This window comes from Schistocerca piceifrons, chromosome 4 (assembly GCF_021461385.2).
Source record: "Schistocerca piceifrons isolate TAMUIC-IGC-003096 chromosome 4, iqSchPice1.1, whole genome shotgun sequence".
Taxonomy (NCBI): Eukaryota; Metazoa; Arthropoda; class Insecta; order Orthoptera; family Acrididae; genus Schistocerca; species Schistocerca piceifrons.
The window spans coordinates 441,205,880-441,230,813 of NC_060141.1; the positions used below are offsets into that span (position 1 = coordinate 441,205,880).

General features: G+C 42.4%; 1 protein-coding gene across 1 annotated transcript in view; it reads right to left on the reverse strand.

Annotated features, from left to right (window-relative positions):
- The window catches only part of LOC124795903 (hemicentin-1-like), a 441,143-nt gene extending 438,484 nt beyond the window's left edge, over nucleotides 1-2,659 (reverse strand). Inside the window, exon 1 of the mRNA XM_047259982.1 lies at nucleotides 2,531-2,659. Within this exon, the coding sequence (XP_047115938.1) occupies nucleotides 2,531-2,659 (129 nt within the window). The remainder of the gene's footprint in view (nucleotides 1-2,530) is intronic.
- Nucleotides 2,660-24,934: the final 22,275 nt, after the last annotated feature.

Below are 24,934 nucleotides of genomic sequence, written 5' to 3' on the forward strand. Positions count from 1 at the left end.
GCTCCCTAGCCGACTACACGATCCTGTGACGAAACACGCCGCTCTTCGTTGGATTCTCTCTATCTCGCCTATCAATTCTACCTGGTAAGGGTCCCACATTGATGAACAAGAACAATAATTGAAGAATCGGTCGAACAAGCGCCTTTTAAGCCATTTCTTTTGTGGATGAGTTTACATGTTCTTGTTACTCTTTCCTGCAAATCTCTGTGACGTCAATTTTTCCTAATGACTGTTTACTGTGGTGATTGCCCTTATGGTCGCTCTCAAAATGTTCATATGGCTTTGAGCACTATGGGACTTAACATCTGAGGGTCTCAGTCCCATAGACTTAGAACTACTTAAACCTAAATGACCTAAGGACGTCACACACATCCATGCCCGTGGCAGGATTCGAACCTGCAACCGTAGCAGCAGCTCGGTTCCGGACTGAAGCGCCTAGAACCGCTCGGCCACAACGGCCGCCTATGATCGCTCTGGATAGTTACTCCTTCATATTCCAGCAATCTGTCGTTAATAGTGTAGTTGTCCAGTAGTGGATTTCTTTTCTTATGTATGCACAATATGTCACATTTTTTTACGTCCAGGGTTAACTGCCAGAGCCTGCATTTAATTCTGCAAATCTATGCTATCTTATGCCATCGTTACTGTCTTATCGACAACGACATCATCTGAAAACAGACTTAAAGAGCTTCCGTCTCTTTCTGCTATATATTTTATATACGTTGTACACGTAACGGTTAAAAAACACTTCCTTGGGGAACTCTGAGAATTATCTTTAAAAATGTAGATTTTGTTGGCGCTAAGGCAGACTTGTTGAGTTCTACCTGCAAGGAAGTTCTGAACTCTGGTCCCATACTTGGTAAGCTCGCATTTCTTCGCTAGACACCAGTGCGAGACGGTGTCAGATGACTTCCTGAAGTGAAGGAACACGCCACCATCATGATAGCAGTTGTCTACAGCACTATATATTTAATAAAGCAGCAGAGTGAGCTGAGTTTCGCAAGATCTCTGCTTGCGGAAACACTGTTTACTTTTATAGAGAAGACTTTTGTTCTCCAAAAGTGTCGTTATTCTTGAGCATAAAACATATTCCTAATTCTACAAAAAACTGACGTCAACGATGTAAGCCTATAATTATTTGCATCTGCTCTATTACCTTTCTTGACAACGGAAATGGCCTAAGCAGTCGCTAGGTAACCTTCGTTGCTCCAGCGAACTGCGATAAATTGCTGCTACATGGGGAGCAAATTATTTCGTATAATCTTTGTAGAATCTTACAGATACTGAAGTCTTTCCACTACTAAGAGACTGTGTTTTCTATTTCGCTACAGGTTTTTTCAGTATCTGCTATTCCCATATTCATAATGATGGAATTCAGTATTTCGGCCTGCTCTCTGTTATCTTCCTTTTCGGTACCTGTATGGTCACTGAGTGACTGAATGAGAAGATTACACTTGCTGTACAAATGCATCCCGCCTCAAGAAATTAAAACTGCAGTTTTACGGGATAGTGCACAACTGCTTGCAATTAGGGGTGTTCGATCTGAGGCTCGAGATGATCTAGGTGAATATCATAATCCTAGAGAAGCACACAAAATGTTGAAGGAAATATACCGGGTGATCAAAAAGTCAGTATAAATTTGAAAATTGAATAAATCACGGAATAATGTAGATATAGAGGTACAAATTGACACACATGCTTGGAATGACATGGGGTTTTATTAGAACCAAAAAAAATACAAAAGTTCAAAAATGTGCGACAGATGGTACTTCATCCGATCAGAATAGCAATAATTAGCATAACAAAGTAAGACATAGCAAAGATGATGTTCCTTACAGGAAATGCTCAATATGTCCACCATCATTCCTCAACAATATCTGTAGTCGAGGAATAATGTTGTGAACAGCACTGTAAAGCATGTCCGGAGTTATAGTGAGGCATTGGCGTCGGATGTTGTCTTTCAGCATCCCTAGAGATGCCGGTCGATCACGATAAACGTGCCACTTCAGGTAACCCCCAAGCCAATAATCGCACGGACTGAGGTCTGGGGACCTGGGAGGCCAAGCATGACGAAAGTGGCGGCTGAGCACACGATCATCACTAAACGACGCGCGCGGGAGATCTTTCACGTGTCGAGCAATGTGGGGTGGAGCGCCACCATCCTGCATAAACATCGTACGTTCCAGCAGGTGTTTATCAGCCAGGCTGGAGATGATGCGATTCTGTAACATATCGGCGTACCTCTCACCCGTCACGGTAGCAGTTACTGACGTTTTGCTGCCCAGCGCCATCTCTCGGACATTTTGTGAACTTGGTTTTTTCTTTTTTTTTGTCCTAATAAAACCCCATGACATTCCAATCATCTCTATCTACATTATTCCATGGTTTATTAAGTTTTCAAATTTATACTGACTATTTGATCACCCGGAATATGTGAGACATCCTACAGGTTTAAGTTGTGTACAAAACACAATGTAATTCCTTATTTGTGGTTTCTACTCAAACTACAGTGATCACCTGCTGGGCCTACCTTGTGCGTGAGGGCATCGATGCCGGCGTTGTCGATCCACCACGTGATGTTGGCTGGCGGCCGCGATCCCGCACTGCGGCACTGGATGTCGTGCGGGCGGCCCGCCGACAGGGGAATGCGCTCGCCCATGATGCTGGCCCACAGCGGTCTCACTGCAACAGGAGCGATCTGCCGTCACCTGTCTGTCTGTCTTACACTGACATAGATTGAGGGCTACGTCTCTGAATGGAAGTAAAGGTGTGGCACCCATATTGACTTAGTCTGGAGTGCGACTTGTAAGTGAACGGTTGTCATTTATATCTGCAGTTTTGTTTTAATAAATTTTCTTTAACTTCAACGGAATTCATCCCATTAATTGTTACTTTTGCACTCTTAATCCTATACTGCATGTCATTCGTTATACGTTAGTTGTATCATACGTTTCACTCCGTCAGTTATTACGCCCCACAAAAATTGCTACCAAAAACAGAAGGGGGCAGAAAGGGATAGCGTCCCGTTCTGCCAGATTATTTTTTGATATTTCAAACTATATACTTTATTTATTTTTGCCGCTGGTTTTCCAGCTGCTGCGATCTTACGTTAGAAAGACTGCTGGACAGCAAAGGGATGTTAAATTAATGGAAAAGGTAGTTATAGTCATTTTACCTTGTAAATAGGATTCTTAAAAGCAACTTGGGAGCTCAACGTTCCTAGTCAACATTTGGAAAATACGTTCGTAAAGCTAAGGATAATGATGGCAACAGAGTTGACAAATAAAATGGAAAACTTGAAACGTATTCACTGTAGAGCAAGAAGACGAGTTGGTAGCCTACCTTAAATCAATTGAATGCCGTCCCTTTGCTATAACGATGAGACATTTCAGGTCATTCGCCTGTCGACGAGCAGAATTAAATGGGGTACACCACGTCTTCGATAAAGAAACATCTCCACCTGTGTAGGACTGCGCTAAAGGACTTATTACTAGTTTTACTACGTTATCTACTCGCATGCCAAAAAATGTCACTCAATAAAGTAACAGTTTCACAGTTTGTTGTTGTTGTTGTTGTTTTTTGGGGAAGGAGACCAGACAGCGAGGTCATCGGTCTCATCGGATTAGGGAAGGAAGAGGAAGGAAATCGGCCGTGCCCTTTCAAAGGAACCATCCCGGCATTTGCCTGGAGTGATTTAGGGAAATCACGGAAAACCTAAATCAGGACGGCCGGACGCGGGATTGAACCGTCGTCCTCCCGAATGCGAGTCCAGTGTGCTAGCCACGTTTCACAGTTTAATTCTCTCCTTAATAACATCTTCGATAAATGCAAGCTGACTGGCTTGTTAGATGATCGTAAAAGTCATTCGAAAATAACAGCACTTGAGGGAAAACCTAGTAGAAGCAGCAACGTCTTCTGAAAGGGGAGAAACAATTACAGCAGTCTCCTGCATGTCTGCATCTGAAACAAACATGTTAGGATCGCTTATCTTCCCAAGGATGAGGAAAAAAATAAAAGTTCGAGATTGGATTGCCTCTAGAGAGCTGGTCTAGATCACGGATGAATTACTTCTAGAATGCTTTAGAATTTTTTGAAGTATCCTAATACCACAAAAAAATCACCTGTCCTTCTTGTTGTCGAATTTACGTTCGATTCACACAAACTAGCTTCAACTGCTTGATCTTCCAAGAGAAAGTGGTCTAGTCTCTCTTTGTTTTTCGCCCCACAATTTACGTAATTACATCCCTTGGACGAAGGTTTCTCAATATGCAAATCATTTAAGACACTGGACAGGGTAGGCTTCAACCGTACTAAGCTTCCCGAACGGAGAAGAAAGTGTTCCTGGAAGTTTTATGGAAGTATCGCACCATATTAACTGGAGCTAAACTGAGGCGAAGAGGAGGACAACGAGATTTGTTAAAGATCAAGATGTCTCATGTCACATTTCAAGTCTCGGTTTCTCTATAGCCACAGTAAGCTTTTGAGATGCTTTCATAGGTTAAATACCAGTCAAGTAATTTATGAAATATCAGATGACCAAGAGCGATTACTGCACGTAGATAAGCGTTTCAACATTCTAGGACTATTCTGCGAATGTTTGTTTTACATACAAATTCAAACGAAATACCTGCGTGCAGTAATCGCTCCTGGATATCTGATGACGGATAAATTCCGGAACGCTTCATACGGACAGTTGAGTTTTAATGTTTAACTGTTACCATTGGTGCTCCGTTAGCCTGAACATACAATTATCGATTCTTGTAATTTCAAGTTCGACGTCGAATAACAAATGACATGGAAATATTTTTCATGTGAATCAATTTTTCATGTGATAAAGTTACAAATGTACAGTTTTCGGATTTCGCCTTCGGCTTTGTTGTGAAACCTTTCTAATTACCAAATTTGTTGATTCTAGTCTAATAGGAAGTACCCCGTAGATTCTGACGAGTCAGTTTGCCACTACCAAAATATGTGACCTAATTGGCCGTAGCTTCTGGTTGCATCGACTTAGACGCTTACATTTACTACACCACTGAGAACCTATAGCCTTTCGTGTGTGGCGTAAATTTCAACATGATAAGTCTACCCGTTCCTGACAAAAATAGGCCTCAATAGAGGACGAATAGACACAGAGTCAGATAAGAAATGACAAGAAGATATTTTTTCCCGTGGTGATTGTTACGGATCTACAGTTTTCCAATTTTATCCTTTCTTTGTACTGTCAAACTTTCCTTTTTACGAAATTTCCTGATTCTAGGCCAACGGGAAGTAAACCATACATTTTGAGGAGTAAATTTTCGAGTGTCAAAAAATGTGTCGTAAATATCCGTACCTTTGGACTGCATTGACTTAGAAGCTTACATAGTTTTATATCGCAAGTGGACCTTAGTATGTGACATAAATTTCAACATGATATGTCCACCCATTCTTGACAAAAGGGTTTTAACAGTCAGACAGACAGCCGGACACAAAGCGATCCTGATAGGGTTCCGTTTTTAGCAGCTAAAGCACGGAACCGTAAAAAGTAAGTAAACTGTTTATTGTTTGAAATGTAATCACTAAAGGCTTTAAAATATTTTTCCACGTGTGAAACAAGTCTATCATTCATACAATGAAGGCTTTCACGACCGGATGGTACTGTTGTAGATAATTGTTCCGGGTTATATGGCCGTGGTCCAGGGTCGGCAGGACTCTGAGTATGTCCAACGTAGTGTTGGACGAAACGTTAGGAATAGAAGTATTCCATGGACCACGGCCACATAATCCGGAAGAATTATCAACAACAAGACTGTCATTGCCTTCAAGGAGAAATGGTTGTAGTTGTCTGTGGAACAATGGTTGTATCCAGGTTTGCACCTCTTAGTCCAAAGCAAATCGACGCCGACGATTATCTTTCTCCAGGACTCCAGTATTGATGAGAGATATGGACGGTATGGAGGATATATTATCGCTTCCCGGAGAAACTCCGGTAGAGTACTTGAAACACCCTTGGGCAGGTTTACATGGCCGTCGAACTGCTCGGAAGAGGTCCACACCTGGATAACATCATGGTCCTGTAGGACACCGCAAACATTTTCTCGTGATAGAACTGACCGGCTTACCTCACGGTGAGGTAAATATATAAACAGATATGGCGAATGATTTTGGAATAATAAACAGTTTGCTTTCTTTTTCTTCCAATTTGTCACTTCTCGTTGTACTGACTCAAATTATCTTACCGCTATGTGACGGATAGAATGAAAGCCCATCAAACTAAGTTCATACTTCCTGCCTGTGTCATTAACAAACACCACACTAGTCACAAGAGGGGGGAATCGAATCCAACATATTTAACCCATTTCCAAGATTGTATTTAATAGTTCACACATAGGGATGTATTTGCATTGTTTGACTTTTTTGTGGCACGACGCCTGCATGGCCCCCATATTTTACAACCTGTTCTTCAATTAACACGTTACATGATATAATATGTACACGCCAGACAGCTGTATAATATGGGAATATTTGTAACTACGTCATACTAAGGCATCTACCTTCATGAGAATGCTGCGTGTGAATGTATTTTCAGATTTATGGGCATCTACGTGCTTCCACTCATTTTCTTGAAGTTTTAGTGTCCTCGGTTCCCCTTTATTTTACTATCTAACATTCTACTTATCTATCTTTGCAAAAGTTTTGTAACAAGAGGTACAAACTAATTTGAATGATACATTCCGTATGTCATGTGTCAAACATTTATTTGCTAGAAGCTACTGACTAGGAATACGTATTGCGAAGACTGATCTGCCCGGGATTTGTAATTTATCGATAAGTAAAATATACATGGAAACTTTGCAGTTTTAGTGAACACCATTAGGAGCCCTGCAGCCAGTTTTGAAGTCACTGCCGTTAAACTGTTAAATGAAGTGCTTTAGCCTGTAGCAATCGCATTTCACTGCTATGGTTGATCGATGTCGCACAAGTGGCTTGCGGATTGTGTGTTGGTGTTGTTGAAATGTTAGATGCACGTATTGGATAATTTTCCGTTTTGCTTCGTTTGAGGATTTTATTCGTAACGCTTTTTATACTTGAAATCATTTATAATGTTTGCAAAAACCGGTTTAGTTAGCTAGACAACATGAGGAAGTCTTCAGTGTACAGTCGCCCGCTGCCCTGACAGTTTGTCATAATCGAGTCTAAATACACTCCTGGAAATGGAAAAAAGAACACATTGACACCGGTGTGTCAGACCCACCATACTTGCTCCGGACACTGCGAGAGGGCTGTACAAGCAATGATCACACGCACAGCACAGCGGACACACCAGGAATCGCGGTGTTGGCCGTCGAATGGCGCTAGCTGCGCAGCATTTGTGCACCGCCGCCGGCAGTGTCAGCCAGTTTGCCGTGGCATACGGAACTCCATCGCAGTCTTTAACACTGCTAGCATGCCGCGACAGCGTGGACGTGAACCGTATGTGCAGTTGACGGACTTTGAGCGAGGGCGTATAGTGGGCATGCGGGAGGCCGGGTGGACGTACCGCCGAATTGCTCAACACGTGGGGCGTGAGGTCTCCACAGTACATCGATGTTGTCGCCAGTGGTCGGCGGAAGGTGCACGTGCCCGTCGACCTGGGACCGGACCGCAGCGACGCACGGATGCACGCCAAGACCGTAGGATCCTACGCAGTGCCGTAGGGGACCGCACCGCCACTTCCCAGCAAATTAGGGACACTATTGCTCCTGGGGTATCGGCGAGGACCATTCGCAACCGTCTCCATGAAGCTGGGCTACGGTCCCGCACACCGTTAGGCCGTCTTCCGCTCACGCCCCAACATCGTGCAGCCCGCCTCCAGTGGTGTCGCGACAGGCGTGAATGGAGGGACGAATGGAGACGTGTCGTCTTCAGCGATGAGAGTCGCTTCTGCCTTGGTGCCAATGATGGTCGTATGCGTGTTTGGCGCCGTGCAGGTGAGCGCCACAATACGACCGAGGCACACAGGGCCAACACCCGGCATCATGGTGTGGGGAGCGATCTCCTACACTGGCCGTACACCACTGGTGATCGTCGAGGGGACACTGAATAGTGCACGGTACATCCAAACCGTCATCGAACCCATCGTTCTACCATTCCTAGACCGGCAAGGGAACTTGCTGTTCCAACAGGACAATGCACGTCCGCATGTATCCCGTGCCACCCAACGTGCTCTAGAAGGTGTAAGTCAACTACCCTGGCCAGCAAGATCTCCGGATCTGTCCCCCATTGAGCATGTTTGGGACTGGATGAAGCGTCGTCTCACGCGGTCTGCACGTCCAGCACGAACGCTGGTCCAACTGAGGCGCCAGGTGGAAATGGCATGGCAAGCCGTTCCACAGGACTACATCCAGTATCTCTACGATCGTCTCCATGGGAGAATAGCAGCCTGCATTGCTGCGAAAGGTGGATATACACTGTACTAGTGCCGACATTGTGCATGCTCTGTTGCCTGTGTCTATGTGCCTGTGGTTCTGTCAGTGTGATCATGTGATGTATCTGACCCCAGGAATGTGTCAATAAAATTTCCCCTTCCTGGGACAATGAATTCACGGTGTTCTTATTTCAATTTCCAGGAGTGTAACTTCACGAGTAAACGTGTTGCCCATTGGTTTCTGTCTCATGTTTAGGCCAGCGTTTGTTTGTCGATTTTCCTGGCGATCGCCTATCATTGTCATACGTTCACCCTCCATTGATGATGTAAGATGCTACAACAGCAGAAGTGACTGAGTAGTTTCTAGAACAAAGACTTACACATGAAGCGTATTAGAGTTACATGTCTGATTACATTGGGTATTATTGGACTCGCGTTTGAGGGGCATCTGCAACTGAAGGCGGGATAGTATTTAGCGGTGCTTTATCACTCTTCTGTTTGATAAAGTTCCACACAGGTAATGTTTAAGTCATCCACGAAATCTCTTTCCAATATTTCTGAAAAATGGTCCATTATTCCACTTAGGGAGAAATCGATCTATTGGCTTCTAAAAGCAAAAAAAAAGTTAGTTACGTACGTAATTAAAAAGCCATATTACCTGGTATAAATTGGTTGAAGCAGCGCCTCGAGACACATAGACTGATCAGAAACAGCTTCAGAGGCTTGTAATTTTTAAGAAAAAATTCTTGGCGTTCCGAGATATTTAGCTTCGAAATTAGACAATCAGGTCGCTGGATACGCAAATTCAAGTGGCATGACAGATACACTTAGTGTCAGCTGTTCTCAAAGCAAAGGTTATAGAGCAAGAGACTGCTCAGCATGTGGCTCGGGATCGATCCTTACCGCCTCATGTCCTATTTTCGTATCGCTCTTCTTTCAATTTCAGGAAAATGAATGAAGAACACGTTTTGCGGCGCCGTATGTCATTCCGCTTGAATTTTCGCGGGCAGTGGCTGAATGATTGATTGGATAACTTCGTTTCTTACTACCCGGTTTGTTTTTTAACATTTATTTCTGAACACAACATACTCTGCAACAGCCCTACAACCTTCTCCGACTGTCTGATCTCACTGTAATATGTCTTCATCAAGGCGTACAACACGTCTGGATACTCGTATAAGCCCAAGTACACGCTAAACTATTGTGACGTCACTGCGGAAACTGCTCAGCGTAGGCTTCGTTGCGCTGCTCTTCCACTGCACTTAGTCAAATCACACACGAAGCGCACATCGGTCAGCTCTTCGACAGTTCGTGTTTGTCAACACCTTTAACGTAGAATAATCCTGAGACAGAACAGTGCATCACTCAGTGCAAGACTGAGAACAAGATGTTCGTCGGTAGATGAACTGTAAGAAAACTGGGGATAAAAAATTTTATGAAAATATTTCGTTACATTAAAACATTTTTAAAGCTACGTCATGAAAACTGATATTTGACTTCTCTGTTAGAAATAAAAATATATGTGTTAGGGGACGAAAGTTTCTATGGAAATGTCACCACAAGAACTCTCGGGTATCCCATGTTGCGGTCTTTTTTGCTGTTGTGAAAATATTTTCTCAGTAAGAAAGGTAACTGCTGTAACAAATTGGGGAAATCATAAATTCTATTTACAGAAGACACTGTTCTCATTGATCCACTGACTCATCATCGCCCAAACCAGCCAGGCAGACTATTCTCCGAATGCAGCTACGAGAATAGCTTTATAGTCAGAAGTTCATTTGCAGATGACTATTCTTCTATAGTCTTATTGAGCGTGAAAAGCTTAGAAGGTATTGCAAATTTGTGAACTGAACCAAAGAAAGCTATTTAACAATCTGCTTGGTCCGAACAGCGTAGAAAAAGAAACAGCTTCTTATTACCGATTCAGTAGGCCTAATATATGTTTATAAAAGTTTTTTTGTTGTAATTACTACGCAAATGGGAGAAGCAGCGGGTGGTAAACTATTTACATTAGGGCGTATTGCAACGGGCGACCGGAGATCAAGTGCCCTTTAAACCATAATTCTCAAAAAATATCCCTAAATTACCTACGAAATATTGCTGGCTAAATTCGAGTTCTACATCTACATCCATACTCCGCAAGCCACCTGACGGTGTGTGGCGGAGGGTACCTTGAGTACCTCTATCGGTTCTCCCGTCTATTCCAGTCTCGTGTTGTTCGTGGAAAGAAGGATTGTCGGTATGCCTCTGTGTGGGCTCTAATCTCTCTGATTTTATCCTCATGGTCTCTTCGCGAGACATACGTAGGAGGGAGCAATATACTGCTTGACTCCTCGGTGAAGGTATGTTTTCGAAACTTCAACAGAAGCCCGCACTGAGCTACTGAGCGTCTCTCCTGCAGAGTCTTCCACTGGAGTTTATCTATCACCTCCGTAACGCTTTCACGATTATTAAATGATCCTGTAACGAAGCGCGCTGCTCTCCGTTGGATCTTCTCTATCTCTTCTATCAACCCTATCTGGTACGGATCCCACACTGCTGAGCAGTATTCAAGCAGTGGGCGAACAATAATTCTGTAACCTACTTCCTTTGTTTTCGGATTGCATTTCCTTAGGATTCTTCCAATGAATCTCAGTCTCAATGGCTCTGAGCACCATGGGACTTAACATCTATGGTCATCAGTCCCCTAGAACTTAGAACTACTTAAAGCTAACTAACCTAAGGACATCACACACATCCATGCCCGAGGCAGGATTCGAACCTGCGACCGTAGCAGTCGCGCGGTTCCGGACTGAGCGCCTACAACCGCTAGACCACCACGGCCGGCAATCTCAGTCTGGCATCTGCTTTACCGACGATAAACTTTATATGATCATTCCATTTTAAATCACTCCTAATGCGTACTCCCAGATAATTTATGGAATTAACTGCTTCCAGTTGCTGACCTGCCATATTGTAGCTAAATGATAAGGGATCTTTCTTTCTATGTATTCGCAGCACATTACACTTGTCTACATTGAGATTCAATTGCCATTCCCTGCACCATGCGTCGATTCGCTGCAGATCCTCCTGCATTTCAGTACAATTTTCCCTTGTTACAACCTCTCGATATACCACAGCATCATCTGCAAAAAGCCTCAGTGAACTTCCGATGTCATCCACAAGGTCATTGATATATATTGTGAATAGCAACGGTCCTACGACACTCCCCTGCGGCACACCTGAAATCACTCCTACGTCGGAAGACTTCTCTTTATTGAGAATGACATGCTGCATTCTGTTACCTAGGAACAATCACACAATTGGTCTGATAGTCCATATGCTCTTACTTTGTTCATTAAACGACTGTGGGGAACCGTAGCGAACGCCTTGCGGAAGTCAAGAAACACGGCATCTACCTGAGAACCCGTGTCTATGGCTCTTTGAGTCTCGTGGACGAATAGCGCGAGCTGGGTTTCACACGATCGTCTTTTTCGATACCCATGCTGATTCCTAGTCTCCAGAAAAGTCATTATACTCGAACATAATACGTGTTCCAAAATTCTACAACTGATCGACGTTAGAGATATAGGTCTATAGTTCTGCACATCTGTTCGACGTCCCTTCTTGAAAACGAGGGTGACCTGTGCCCTTTTCCAATCCTTTGGAACGCTACGCTCTTCTAGAGACCTACGGTACACCGCTGCAAGAAGGGGGGCAGATATCGAGAAACTCTTATCCTGTTTGCTGTTCAAATAATTGTGGCGACCACACTACAATCAGGGTTTAGAAAAGAACGTGAACTACGTGTCAGCACAGGATACTAGTTCACTCTCTTTTGGTTGGCGAACATCATTCAAATATGTGGTCTAGCGGCCAACATTCGGTTCTAATAATACAACACGCTTATGCATCAGTCACAAAATGCACTCCGCAACAGCTTTGAACCGCTATTAAATAGAAGCAATGCCGCTCCTAGTGATAAAATTACATGTACGATTAAATTGATTCAGTAATAAATTTCCAGCGTTTGCAATGCTTCTTCGGAAACTGCAGCGCACAGTAATTATGTTACTGAGTGTCACGTAATTTCAGTACTGCCGCAGTTAATATCGCACCAATTTCAGCTGTGAAGTATCTTACAAATCTGGAGGGTGTTCAGCAACAGCGGCGTACCCTGCAGTTTTGGCGAAACGTGGTTTCGTTTTCTGAAGCTGTAATTCGATCAACTGACAAAAGCTGATTAGTAGCATTTATCAATAATATGCTGGCCTAACAGCGAAACGTAATATACCTTAACGCAATACTAGAGACCAACAAACAAACTAACGTACAATTTAATGATAGGTATGCAGGCGTCACACACGCCAAGTTAAGCACATTTCGATTCCAGTATTATCCTGCTTTATAACAGTACACAACTGCTTCTTTTTAAACATCTTACGGTAATGTGTAACTTTTTTGTTTTTATGGCACAAATGTTTCTTCGTACGAAACTTCGTTACTTTTCCTCAAGGTTACTAGAATTCTTACACACAGGCATCTGTGAAACAAATGTTTGTCAAATATCTACGTATTAACTAAATGAAATCATGGGAGTAAAATTACATTTAATACACTGGTTTCTGTGCTGTTGTTACTACCGGCGAGTGGGCCTCCATCTGGAAGTTTACGGTACTATCCAAGGAATCAAATGGTTCAAATGGCTCTATGGGACTTAACATCTGAGGTCATCAGTCCCCTAGACTTAGAACTACTTAAACCTAACTAACCTAAGGACATCACACACATCAATGCCCGAGGCAGGATTCGAACCTGCGAATGTAGCAGCAGCGCGGTTCCAGACTGAAGCGCCGAGAACCGCTCGGCCACACCGGCCGGCTCCAAGGAAGCTTGCGTCGCCGTGGTAAGAGGCAGTGTCATCCTCTTTCTTTAGACTTACGAAGGTTTCAACATGTTTAGTACCAAAGAAAATTTCGTGTCATTGGAAAGTCACGAACAGACATGGATATGAGACAGTTAACCTTTATCTGACGAGCACAACGTTCATTATTTGGACAGATATCCGTGAAAGACTCTGATACACACAATGAGTGGTTTAGTGAGAAAACTATTATAATATCATGCGAAAAATACATCATTTTAATTGAAAATCCTATTATTTTTTATTAGGTTTACATATGCTGTACCTTTTGTACACCTCGTCATTGTTCGTCTAGCTGAAAACAGCTTACATGTAACTTTAACGAGTGAAAAGTAAGTTGAGATGAGAGATTTAGTGCCCCTCGCCCTATCCACATTTAATATTAGGCAAGGGAGCAAATTTCAGGATATGGTAACAGACAGGTGATGGAACTAGAAAGTACCTCCCAACATATTTTCGGAAGTGTGTATCTGCAATACAGCAATGATATGCCTGAGTAACCTTCCAAATAACGTCGACAGTGTTCCGGTTCATTACAGAGTAATAGTGTGATGTGATTTATTCGGTTTGTTACCCCAGTAACCTCTACTTATGTGGAAATATCTTCACAACACTGAAAAAGCATATAATGTGGAATGACTCCTACTGCTGTGTTTCACTGTTAACGTCTAAGTAACACTGTCGGAGAAATGAACGCGGTAAAGCACTGAATAATAGTGAATACTAGTTTGAGGGTAAATGTAAAGAAGTCATTAATGTTGTCAGCAGCAAACAACACGAGTGACTGAAACAAGTTTCTTTCCGAACGACACAAGGAGCGTATTTTCACTGTATGTTCATATATTTTAAGTGGAGTATTGTTACAAAGATAAAATATGGGGCAGAAAAGGAATTAAATGCTATTTCTGGAGTTCGAGCCGACGGATACTACGCATCACTTTTATAACTGCAATCACGAAATGTCTCTACAAGAATTGATATTTTATCGGTAGCCCTTGTGAAACATTAAAAAAAAATTCAAATGTTGAGAGGTGGTAGTGTGGATCAAAACACGACATAAAAATCCAGTGAACTTGAGGTCTAATATGCATAGCTTAAGAGGTATAACCGCTTGTTCATGTTTGCTACAGTGAACAACAACTACGGCAGGCTCTTTGGTGTTGCTACAGACTTACAGAATGCACTAAAGAAACGAAGAACACATTTCCGGTTACTGTGATACAGTAGAGCTTCAAATGTATTGTGCTTGCATTTACATACGACATGCATTTATGAGTCATCACTAAAGGAATTGCTCAACACGGTGTCCATTCGTAGTAAGGGACCGTTCTCTTAATGAAGCTTGCGTACACCAAAGATTCACGTATCCCCACAACCAAAATTCGAGTAGATTAAGATTGAGGAACGAGCTGCCTAACGCACTACACCTTCCCATTCAGTCTGTTGCACACTAAATGTCCGTGTGAGGTCTTGGACATTTCGGTGGAAATCGAATACTGCTGAATCACGCGTGAATCATATTTCTAGCCCTAATTGGAATGTTTGATAGGAACTAGAGAGACATTGAAGCAGTCAACCTGTTTGGTTGCTTGTAATATCCTTTCAGTCTGTCACCAATAATTCCCACCCTTACATCAACTGGACATCGGCACTGATCTTCCAACTGCATGTGGTTTTGCATTATCCCACAGATGTTGTTTCTGAAAATTGACATTCACATCTCAAATTATATCAGCCTCGTCTGTTAACAGTATCCTGTAGTGAGAAGTAAGTTTCCACCTACACCTCTGCCACAGCTTTTGGCAGATTTGCATTCTCGTGGCCTGATTTTGTGAACGAACTGCTTGAATACGCTGTTGATCCAGAATCGCTTAGACTACGGGATGACAAATCGAGATAGTAGTAGTGCTGAAACTCTACGTTGTCTAGTTCCAGGATATTTCTCCATTTGCTGTAATAATTCTCCACAACAGGAGTACGAATGGTGAGTGGTCTGCTACGATCCGTCGTCGTTTGAGCTACGGAGCCAGAGGCTTCTAATCATTGCAAAAGATTGTTGAATACTTGTGCTGCTGGTGCTTCGCGTTTTGCATATTTTTCAAAGTACAGGACGCAAGCCCGCCGTTTGATTCCATTTATCAGACCGTAACAGAAGACCATTTCTACCATTTCGCTTCTAGTACAATAGGCTTCCATTATACTGGTGAGTGCAAATACAAAGCTGCAATGTAACAGTTTTTCATAGCCTTTTCAAAATAAAAAGTGGTTCCGTTAACACTAAAGTACGGGTCACACTTATCCAGAACTGTGTATACGGTTGGCAGTAAAAATACTAATAAGCCATGTCGGCTTCTATCGATACTGCACATGGTTACGCTCTTTGACAGTTATCAAGCAACGGCTTCGTGTGCGATGTCATAGAGGGCGTGCGCGGCGAGATATGAGCCGTTTGCAGCCGTGGCTAATACTTGGCCTTTTTCAGACGTACTGTGCTCCAGTGGTCGAGGCTCTTGTCTGGCCGTCGAGCAGGAATTTTCCCGCTGGTAACAAGAGCACGGTCTGGACTCCCAGCGGACAATCTGGGCTGGCGATTTCACAGAGCAGTGCGTGAACTGCCTGTTGCTAGGTATTTTGACTGCGGAAGTGCCTGAAACGTATAGTTCAATCTGTTCGGTGCTGGTATGGGATTTTCACACTCCAGCGGAGTGTGCGCTGATATGAAACTTTCTGGCAGATTAAAACTGTGTGCTGGAGCGAGACTCGAACTCGGGACCTTTGCATTTCGCGGCCAAGTGCTCAACCAACTGAGCTACCCAAGCACGACTCACGCCCCGTCCTCACAGCCTTACTTCCGCCAGTACCTCATCTCCTACCTTCCAAACTTTATAGAGCACTTGCCCGCGCAAGGCAAAGGTCCCGAATTCGAGTGTCGGTCCGGCACATAGTTTTAATTTGACTGTAAGTTTCCTGTTCAGTGGTATTTAACGGACTTTACTCCCATCTGAGTTGCAGCTGATTTTGCTAACACAGTCCGAAAGCCTTGAAATGTGTGCATTATTTGCTATTCCATGATAATGGCTTTCTCTCATTAATTTGTTATTGACATTTCTGGTCGGATTTAAACGTCTTTTGCATTAACGTTTAAAGCCAAGATAGTATTAATATTTCTTTACTCCCAGCAACCGGTCTCGTCACACGTTGCCGTCATCTTCAGGTATTCAAAATTTTTCTTAATAAACGTGTTCATTATGAGTTGGAAGCTCACGCCAATTCGGCATGTTAGTACATAAAGTATAGCAACTTATAGAAAGGTTTATTAATAGTAAAACAGTTATAATCAAACTGCATCGTGTGCACTCGGAAATGTCTGTCTGATTTATGTAACGCTCACAGAATGTTGTCACGTCACAAAAATCACATATGCAATGTGTGGCTTCTGTGGCGTATCCATCAAATGCTGAATCACAAAGGACGAATTGATACCTGACCATGTCAGTATCGCTGTTTGACAGTTTGTCTAATGAGTTATCAGTCGTAATTGACTGGAAGATGCTGTCTAATGAAGACTTACAATAAATAATTTCGGTGACAGATGGAATATTCTGATCTCTGTAGAAGAACAGTACATATGTTAAGGTTGAACTAGTTTTGTCACATTCTGGTATCCTTAATTTTTTAGTGTTGAATAGAGCTTGGACAGATGGGAGCATATCTGTCCACCAATTAATAATAAGCATTCAAGTGAAAAAATCTGTGTACACAATGTTAATAGTAATTTAAAAATTGAGTATTCTCACCATTTTTAAGAGCTTGATGTCTTCAACTTCCCGATTTCACCGTCACAACAAAAGCAAGCGTAGTTTTCTCCAGGGCAGCTCATTAGAGAAATCGCCGGCCTCCTCCATACCGATATAAAGCGAGATAGCTTTTTTCCGTAAAACTAACCATAATCGTGAGATATGGTCCTAGGAAGTAACCCCTTCTTACGTCTCTCGCCAATGTAAATCCCTTTTGTGTAGTGTGACTAACGAATCCAACGATAATCATCCTCTAATTGCTGGTGTATCGGATTTTTCAAAATTATTAAATCATTTTTCTCTCACGAAGCAGCCAACAACTTTTCTACCCCAGTCAGTAAACGTAAGTTACACAGAAGGAGATTTTACATTGCGCCCCACTTCAGTCTCTTTTAGTATTTGTACAACTGAAAGTCTAAACGTAACTACACCATTGCTCAGCGAAGCAAAACCTATTCTATTTGCAGCGTTTTTGATGTCCGTGATCAGTATTCAGTTATCTGAAGAATATATGTTTCACGCCTCTTTGTATGCCCACTTCTTTTATATGTGATAAACACCTACGCAGTGAGGTAATTTAGCTGCATGCTTGGCCTCAGGTACATGCATTTTAATGGTCCCGGCCTGAGTTAAGTGCTGCCAGAACCCTGCTGTGGGATGCTGGTACTTGTTAACAAATTAATTTTATTATTATTTCAGTTATGAATCGACGTCTGCGTAATGTAGTGAGACGGCCAATAACAACAGCACCAGAAAATAGTTGTAAATATTGACCTAAGATACGTCGACATTACAGTCTATTGTATTAGTCCACAAAATGACGGCGAATATTAACGCAAGCTACTTTGACATTACGGTGTATGTATAATCTAATAGTAAACTCGCACGCTTGCTTAACTGAAGGATACAGATTTTGAATAGATACGGAAGAAACTGAATACTCAGAGACATTGTAACCGTAAATGGCGTACCCATTTCTGGATGTGTTAAGCTGACGATATAATACTTGTCTGCATGTGTACGAATCATGAATTTTGCGAGCATAAGGGCTGAGATACACGGAAGTTTGTATTAATCATGAGGCGTCCTTGGATAGCCATAGTAGTAGCTAAGGCGACCGCTCCTGGTATGCGAGAAGTGTTGCTTCGAGTCCTGGTAGGGCCAAAATTTTCATGCGTCACAAGCAGCCGACTTCAGTGCATTGTCGCAGAATATTAAATTATTTCGTAATATTTCTACAGCTCTAATCGTCAGTGAGAATGTCTCTTCATTCAGTCATGGATGCATGTCTCAGGAGTGTTGTATTGTGGAGACACAGACACTGAATAAAATTAGGCATTATAATCATCAATTGACTCATATTAATGCCTGGATTCTCTTTAGTACAATGCAGAATATATCAAAATATATGTATATGGCTTCTACAGATGCAGGCTATAGAATGATGTTTTTCTCTCTTCGCACGGAAGCACAATACTGTACTCACTGGGCACTCCTAAAAGGTGTGTGTCTGCATGTATCAGATACCACAGGTGCCAAGCACATGTGTGTGATAGCTACCCAGACTGATGTGTGACTGGGACTGTGAGAGTCAACACAACACAGGTTATCCTGGAAGGCATCTTGTAATATCAAAGGCACCTTCAAGCTCGGTATCGGGAGTCCCAACACATGTGAGTGGCGGTTGTAATATTCGGTAAATGCTGATGGATGTCTTTCAACTGCCCTCTTCCTGCAGGTGTAGTACTGTACACCAGTGCAAATAAGGAGAACATCAACCTACAACACATCGTATCATTCATTTTGACACATTCTGCATATTGTTCGAAACTATTCGTACACTCATCTGAGTTCTTAGTGGCGACTACAGTGCTCAGTCTCAGTAGACGACACGCGAACGCTGTGATTAATTTGTATGTCGTGTTGTTTTACTGCCACCACTGCCGCTGAACACAAATCAACTAATTTTATATGATCACTCAATATTAGGATACTGAATCATGTGACACTTGAAATGCATGTCACGGACCTAGCACAGTGCATGCAACCAGCCGGAATTCTCTACAGAAACGTACAAACAGATATTCTATATACTGGCAACGAAGAAATAACATTTGCCAGTGCCTACAGGATAACACAGCAGATCACAAGCATCACAAACATCAAACGTAAATGTGACAGTACTCGAAAGAACGCAGGAACTCGGTCTTCCCTTTGCTGTCTGTATATACGTCTAGGGCACTTGTACTCAAGTGAACAGACGCTTGCTTTAAGCATATAAGAGTTTAGGAAGTATGTTTGTTGTAAACATCCATATTACCACAATTTGTCTATCGGTAACACACTGCCGGAAAAAATTAATACACCCTTTTAAAGTTTTCCAATTCACTCAAGATTTATTGTGGCAGCAGTGCATATGGAGTAAAAGAATAGAATATGTTACGAATATGTTACAAATCAACATCAGAAATAGCGGCCTTGTGGTACCAAGCATCGACCCATGCTGAAACACCAATAATAGTTTGTAGCGTAGTCTCCACGGGTGGAAATGCAGGTGCTGACTTTCGTATGCAGCGAATCTTACAGATTTTTCAGATTCACAGGCAGTGCATGGGCGAGCGTTATCCTGCTGGAACAATACATCACGTTCCTTTTACAGGAAAACAAAAAGAACGGTTGTAACATCATTCTGCAGGTACAGAGCGCTTGTTAGCGTCCCCTCTAGAAACACCAAAGGTGATCGAGAGCTGTCGCTTGTCGTAACCCTGACTGAAAAGGATGGAGACATTGCTTCTAGGACGAATGCACTCTACCAAACAGCGCTCGTCAAGTCTACGTCGTAATTGGAAACAACTATCATTTGCGTGCAGGCAGAATGTGCTTTCACCTCTGAAGACCACGGTGCGTCATTACATCTTCCATGTGATCCTTTGACGGCACCAGTCGAGCCGTGCACGCAAATGGTGTGGCGTGAGTGGATGATGGGATAAAGGTGTGTGTACCCGTAGTAATTATGCTAACAATCAGTTCGCAATCATTCGTCTTGAGGCGTCCGGTCTCAAAAGCACTGTTATCTGTGTTGTCGTAGCAGTACTATCTGCCATTGATGCCCTTACAGAAAACGACGCCGGCTGCGTCTGTGCTGCTCACAAGCCCTATTATCGGTCCTTCCGTGGCTGTACGATGTGCATTTGCTGCCCTTACAGTACGATGGTCCTGACGTCTGTGCACCGTGGATGTCCAGAACCTCGTCTACGGATGTTAGAATTTTCACCATTGCTGCACAACTGACACAGCACGTCCGACTTGTGCGGCAGTTCTCCGAAAGGACCATCTCACCAATGGGAAGGCAATACTTTGCCCACATTGAAAGTCTCTCGGTTCAATGGAGGAAGCATGAGTGCGTCTCCTTGACGTGGCTGCCTACTTGCTTTACACGTTTCCTCCAAACTGAGCCTTCATGCTGTGAGCATTCCCTATGAAATTGGAGATATACATTGCGCGATGGTAGCTACGCCACTAAGCTGTCTCTTGGCAGATAACTCTGAAACATCATTACATTACATCCACTATCCCCCCGGGTGGCATAAGCAGTCTTCACATCATATTCGACGTCGGTTTTTGAGGCATACTCTACATGTACATCTACATCCACATCCACAAGGATACTCTGCAAATCACATGCGCCGGGTAGAGATCTCATAGAACCATCTTCACAATAAACCTTTAATTTTCCAATCTCGCCCAGCATGCAGAAAAAACCAACACCTATATATTTCGGTGGTAGCTCGAATTTTCCTTATTTCATTTTGATGATCATTTATCCCTCTGTTGGTAGGCGTTAACAAAATATTTTCGCATTCTCAGAAGAAAATTGGTGATTGGAATTTCGTGACAACATTCCGCCGCAACGAGAAACGCTTTTGTTTTAAAGTTTCCCACCCCAAATCCTGATTCATTTCAGGGACACTCTCTCAACTATTTTGCGATAGTACAAAATGTGCTTCCCTTCTTTGAACTTTCTCGATCTACTCCATCAGTTCTATCTGGTAAAATTCCCACACTGTGCAGCAGTATTCTAAAAGGGGGCGGGTAAGCATAGTTTAGGCAGTCTGTCACATTTTCTAAGTGTCCGGCCAATAAAATGCAGTCTTTGCTTTGCCTTCCCCACAACATTTTCTACGAGTTTTTTCCAGTTTAAATTGTTCGTGACTGTAATTCCTAGGTATTTAGTCGAATTTAAGGCCTTTAGATTAGACTGGTTTATCGTGTAACCAAAGCTTAATTGATTCGTTTTTACTATCGTGTGAATGACCTCATAGTTTTCATTATTTATATTCAAATTCCAATTTTCTCACCATTCAGATATCTTTTCTAAGACGTTTTGCAAATTTGTTTTGATCTTCTGATGACCTTACTAGCCGATAAAAGACAGCGTCATCTGCAAACAACCTAAGACTAGATCGTCTCCTGAATCGTTTATTTAGATCAGGAACAGCAAAGGGTCTGTAACACTACCTTGGGGAACGCCAGAAATCACTTCTGTTTTACTCGATGACTTTCCGTCAATTGCTACGAACTGTGACCTCTCTGGCAGGAAAGCACGAATCCAGTCACATAACTGAGACGATATTCGATAAGCACACACTTTCATTATAAGCCACTTGTGTGGTACAGTGTCGAAAGCCGTCTCGAAATCTAGAAATACGGAATCAATCTGAAATAGCACTCAACACTTCGTGTGATTAAAGAGTTAGATGTGTTTCACAAGGACGATGTTTCCGAAATCCGTGTTGACATCGTATCAACAGGCCGTTTTTTTTTTTTCGAGGTAATTCATAATTTTCGAATACAATGTGTGTTCCTAAATCTTTCTGCATATCGACGTTAATGATATGGGTCTGTAATTTAGTCTATTAGTCCTACTGCCTTTCTTGAATATTGGTGTGGCCTGCGAAAGCTTCCAGTCCTTGGGTACGGATCTTTCGTCGAGTGAACGGTCGGATGTATATGATTGTTAGGTACGTAGCTATTGTGTCAGTGTACTCTGAAAGGAGGCTAACTGGTATACAGTCTGGACTGGAAGACTTGCTTTTGTTGAGTGATTTAAGCTGCTTCAGTATTCCGAGGATATCTACAACTACGTTGCTGATTTTGATTCGAATTCCGGAGTATTTACTTCGTCTTCTTTGGTGAAGAAATTTCGGAAGGCTGTGTTTAGTAACTGTGCTTTGAGAGCACTGTTATTGATAATATTTCCATTCCTGTCGCACAGAGAAGGCAATGATTGTCTCTTGTCGGTAGTGTACTTCACGTACGACCAAAATCTCTTTCGATTTTCTGCCAGGTTTCGAGACAAAGCTTCGTTGTGGAAACTATTATAAGCATCTCGCATTGAAGTTCGCGCTAAATTTCGAACTAATATAAAAGATCAACAATCTTGGATTGTTTTCAGCAATGTATCGAGGCAACTATTTGATGCTATGAATCGCACAGATGTAGTCGGATACCAATGGCGTAACAGGGGGGGAGGGGGGGGGGTAGTAGTATTATCTCCACTTGTTGTGGTAAACAATTCTATATGTTCTGCCTCAGTGCATTATGGGACTTGATTGAAAAGAAAAGGTTCCGCATGCTACTCCATTGTTATGCACTGATATTTATCTACATACAAACAGATGATATCACATGTGGTTAGTAATTTTTCACTTCAAAATAATTAGCTCTGCAGCGGAAGCCGAACTTCTAAGAGAGAGCTCACTGTGTGACCTTAGTGTTAACAGTTAGGGTGACGATGTAAAAACACTGCCATCTGGAGACTTTGCTTCCTGAATATTATGCCGGTTTTGTCCCTGAAGCGTTTACTACCGTTCGAACACAGTACAGGTTCCTAAATCTTACAATAAACTCTCCAGTTCTTGGGTAAGGCTTAAGACAGTGATAAGGCTGAACCAGTTGCAGCATAGTCAACCACTGTAACACTTCTGTGTTATGCCTCTGATGGAGCCTGTGTTATCAATTGCTCCATACGTCGTCATGTTATAACGAACTTGCAGTACAGGACCATAAATTAAAGTGAGCGCATGTTGAGGTGGAGCATAAAGTCCATGTGGCGCTGTCATCTCTTAGATAAAGACATCTAGCGTTATACTTTACTATAAGGCAGTTGGGATTGACTGTTTAACGTGGATGATACCCAACTGCATGATAAAAATATATGATAAATGTGTATGTCAAATCACAAGCCCACGAGTGAACAATGTTAGCGGTAGATACATGTTTAACCCTGTGGCTGAACATATAACTCTTTTAAAAGCTAATAAATGGTGTCAGCCAACGAATAACGTACGAAACAGCTGTTATGTGCCGCCTAACAACGTTCTGTAGTTTGTCTGCTGAGGTACACGTAGACCATACAGCCAATCCAGGTTATGATTAACTATGTTCTGTCAGCTTACAGCTTTAATAAACTATCCTGACTGCAACAATGTGGCACAGAGTACAACATTGTAGGTTTTCTTCCGAATAATGTCAAATTAGTACCCATACTCACAACTAATGTTATTCCAGTCATTCCACTTTTCCGTTGTATGTTATTTCACATTTCACCATGTCGACAAGTCCTAACATGCTGAGGTTTCCGAAAGTACCGGGTGATCAAAAAGTCAGTATAAATTGGAAAACTTAATAAACCACGAAATAATGTAGATAGAGAGGTAACAATTGACACACATGCTCGGAATGGCATGGGATTTTATTAGAACAGAAAAAAAACAAAGACGTTTGAAAGATCTCTTGCGCGCGTCAGCCGCCACTTTCGCCATGCTTGGCCTCCCATGTCCCCAGACCTCAGTCCGTGCGATTATTGGCTTTGGGGTTACCTGAAGTCGCAAGTGTATCGTGATCGACCGACATCCCTAGGGATGCTGAAAGACAACATCCGACGCCAATGCCTCACCATAACTCCGGACATGCTTTACAGTGCTGTTCACAACGTTATTCATCGGCTACAGCTATTGTTGAGAAATGATAGTGGACATATTGAGCATTTCATGTAAAGAACATCATCTTGGCTTTGTCTTACTTTGTTATTCTAATTATTGTTATTCTGATCAGATGAAGCGCCATCTGTCGGACATTTTTTGAACTTTTGTATTTTTTTGGTTCTAATAAAACCCCATGTCATTTCAAGCATGTGTGTCAATTTGTACCTCTCTATCTACATTATTCCGTGATTTACTCAGTTTTCAAGTTTATACTGACTTTTTGATCACCCGGTATATAGTCAACTCGCAGTCACCGACTAGGCAGTGATTTATGTGTGCGTTTCTCAAAGCAGGCTGATAAATGCAATAAAATGTGAGGTCAGCCGAATATTTGCTATAGGTGCACGCAGAAGGCAGTGCAAAATGTGTTTCCTCTGACTAAACGTTTCGGTCTCGCATCTAGAGGTGATTTCTTATAACGTATACCCCCCCCCCCCCCCCCCAATCCTCTCACCACACAGTACAGACCTAGAATGGAGAGCCTGAACGCCTACAGGTATTGTCTGGGAACAACAGCGCATGAATGCGAAATAATTCAGATCTTAAGATTACTTTCGGTTACAGGCTAGTTTTTGACACTGTGATCAGTTCTTGCTCGAGAGCTTTTCGGATGAAGACCCACACTTTACGGAATGCAGCTAATTATTTACATTGCACACTTTGTTTCAGCAAGAAGGGATGCATTTAAACAGCAGACATATACCCACATATTGGCATAATTTGCATTTCGCTCTCTTGTGTATCTTTCCAATTTTACCAATTTCCAAATCTAATGTCCTACCAATATGTCCACTGTACTGCC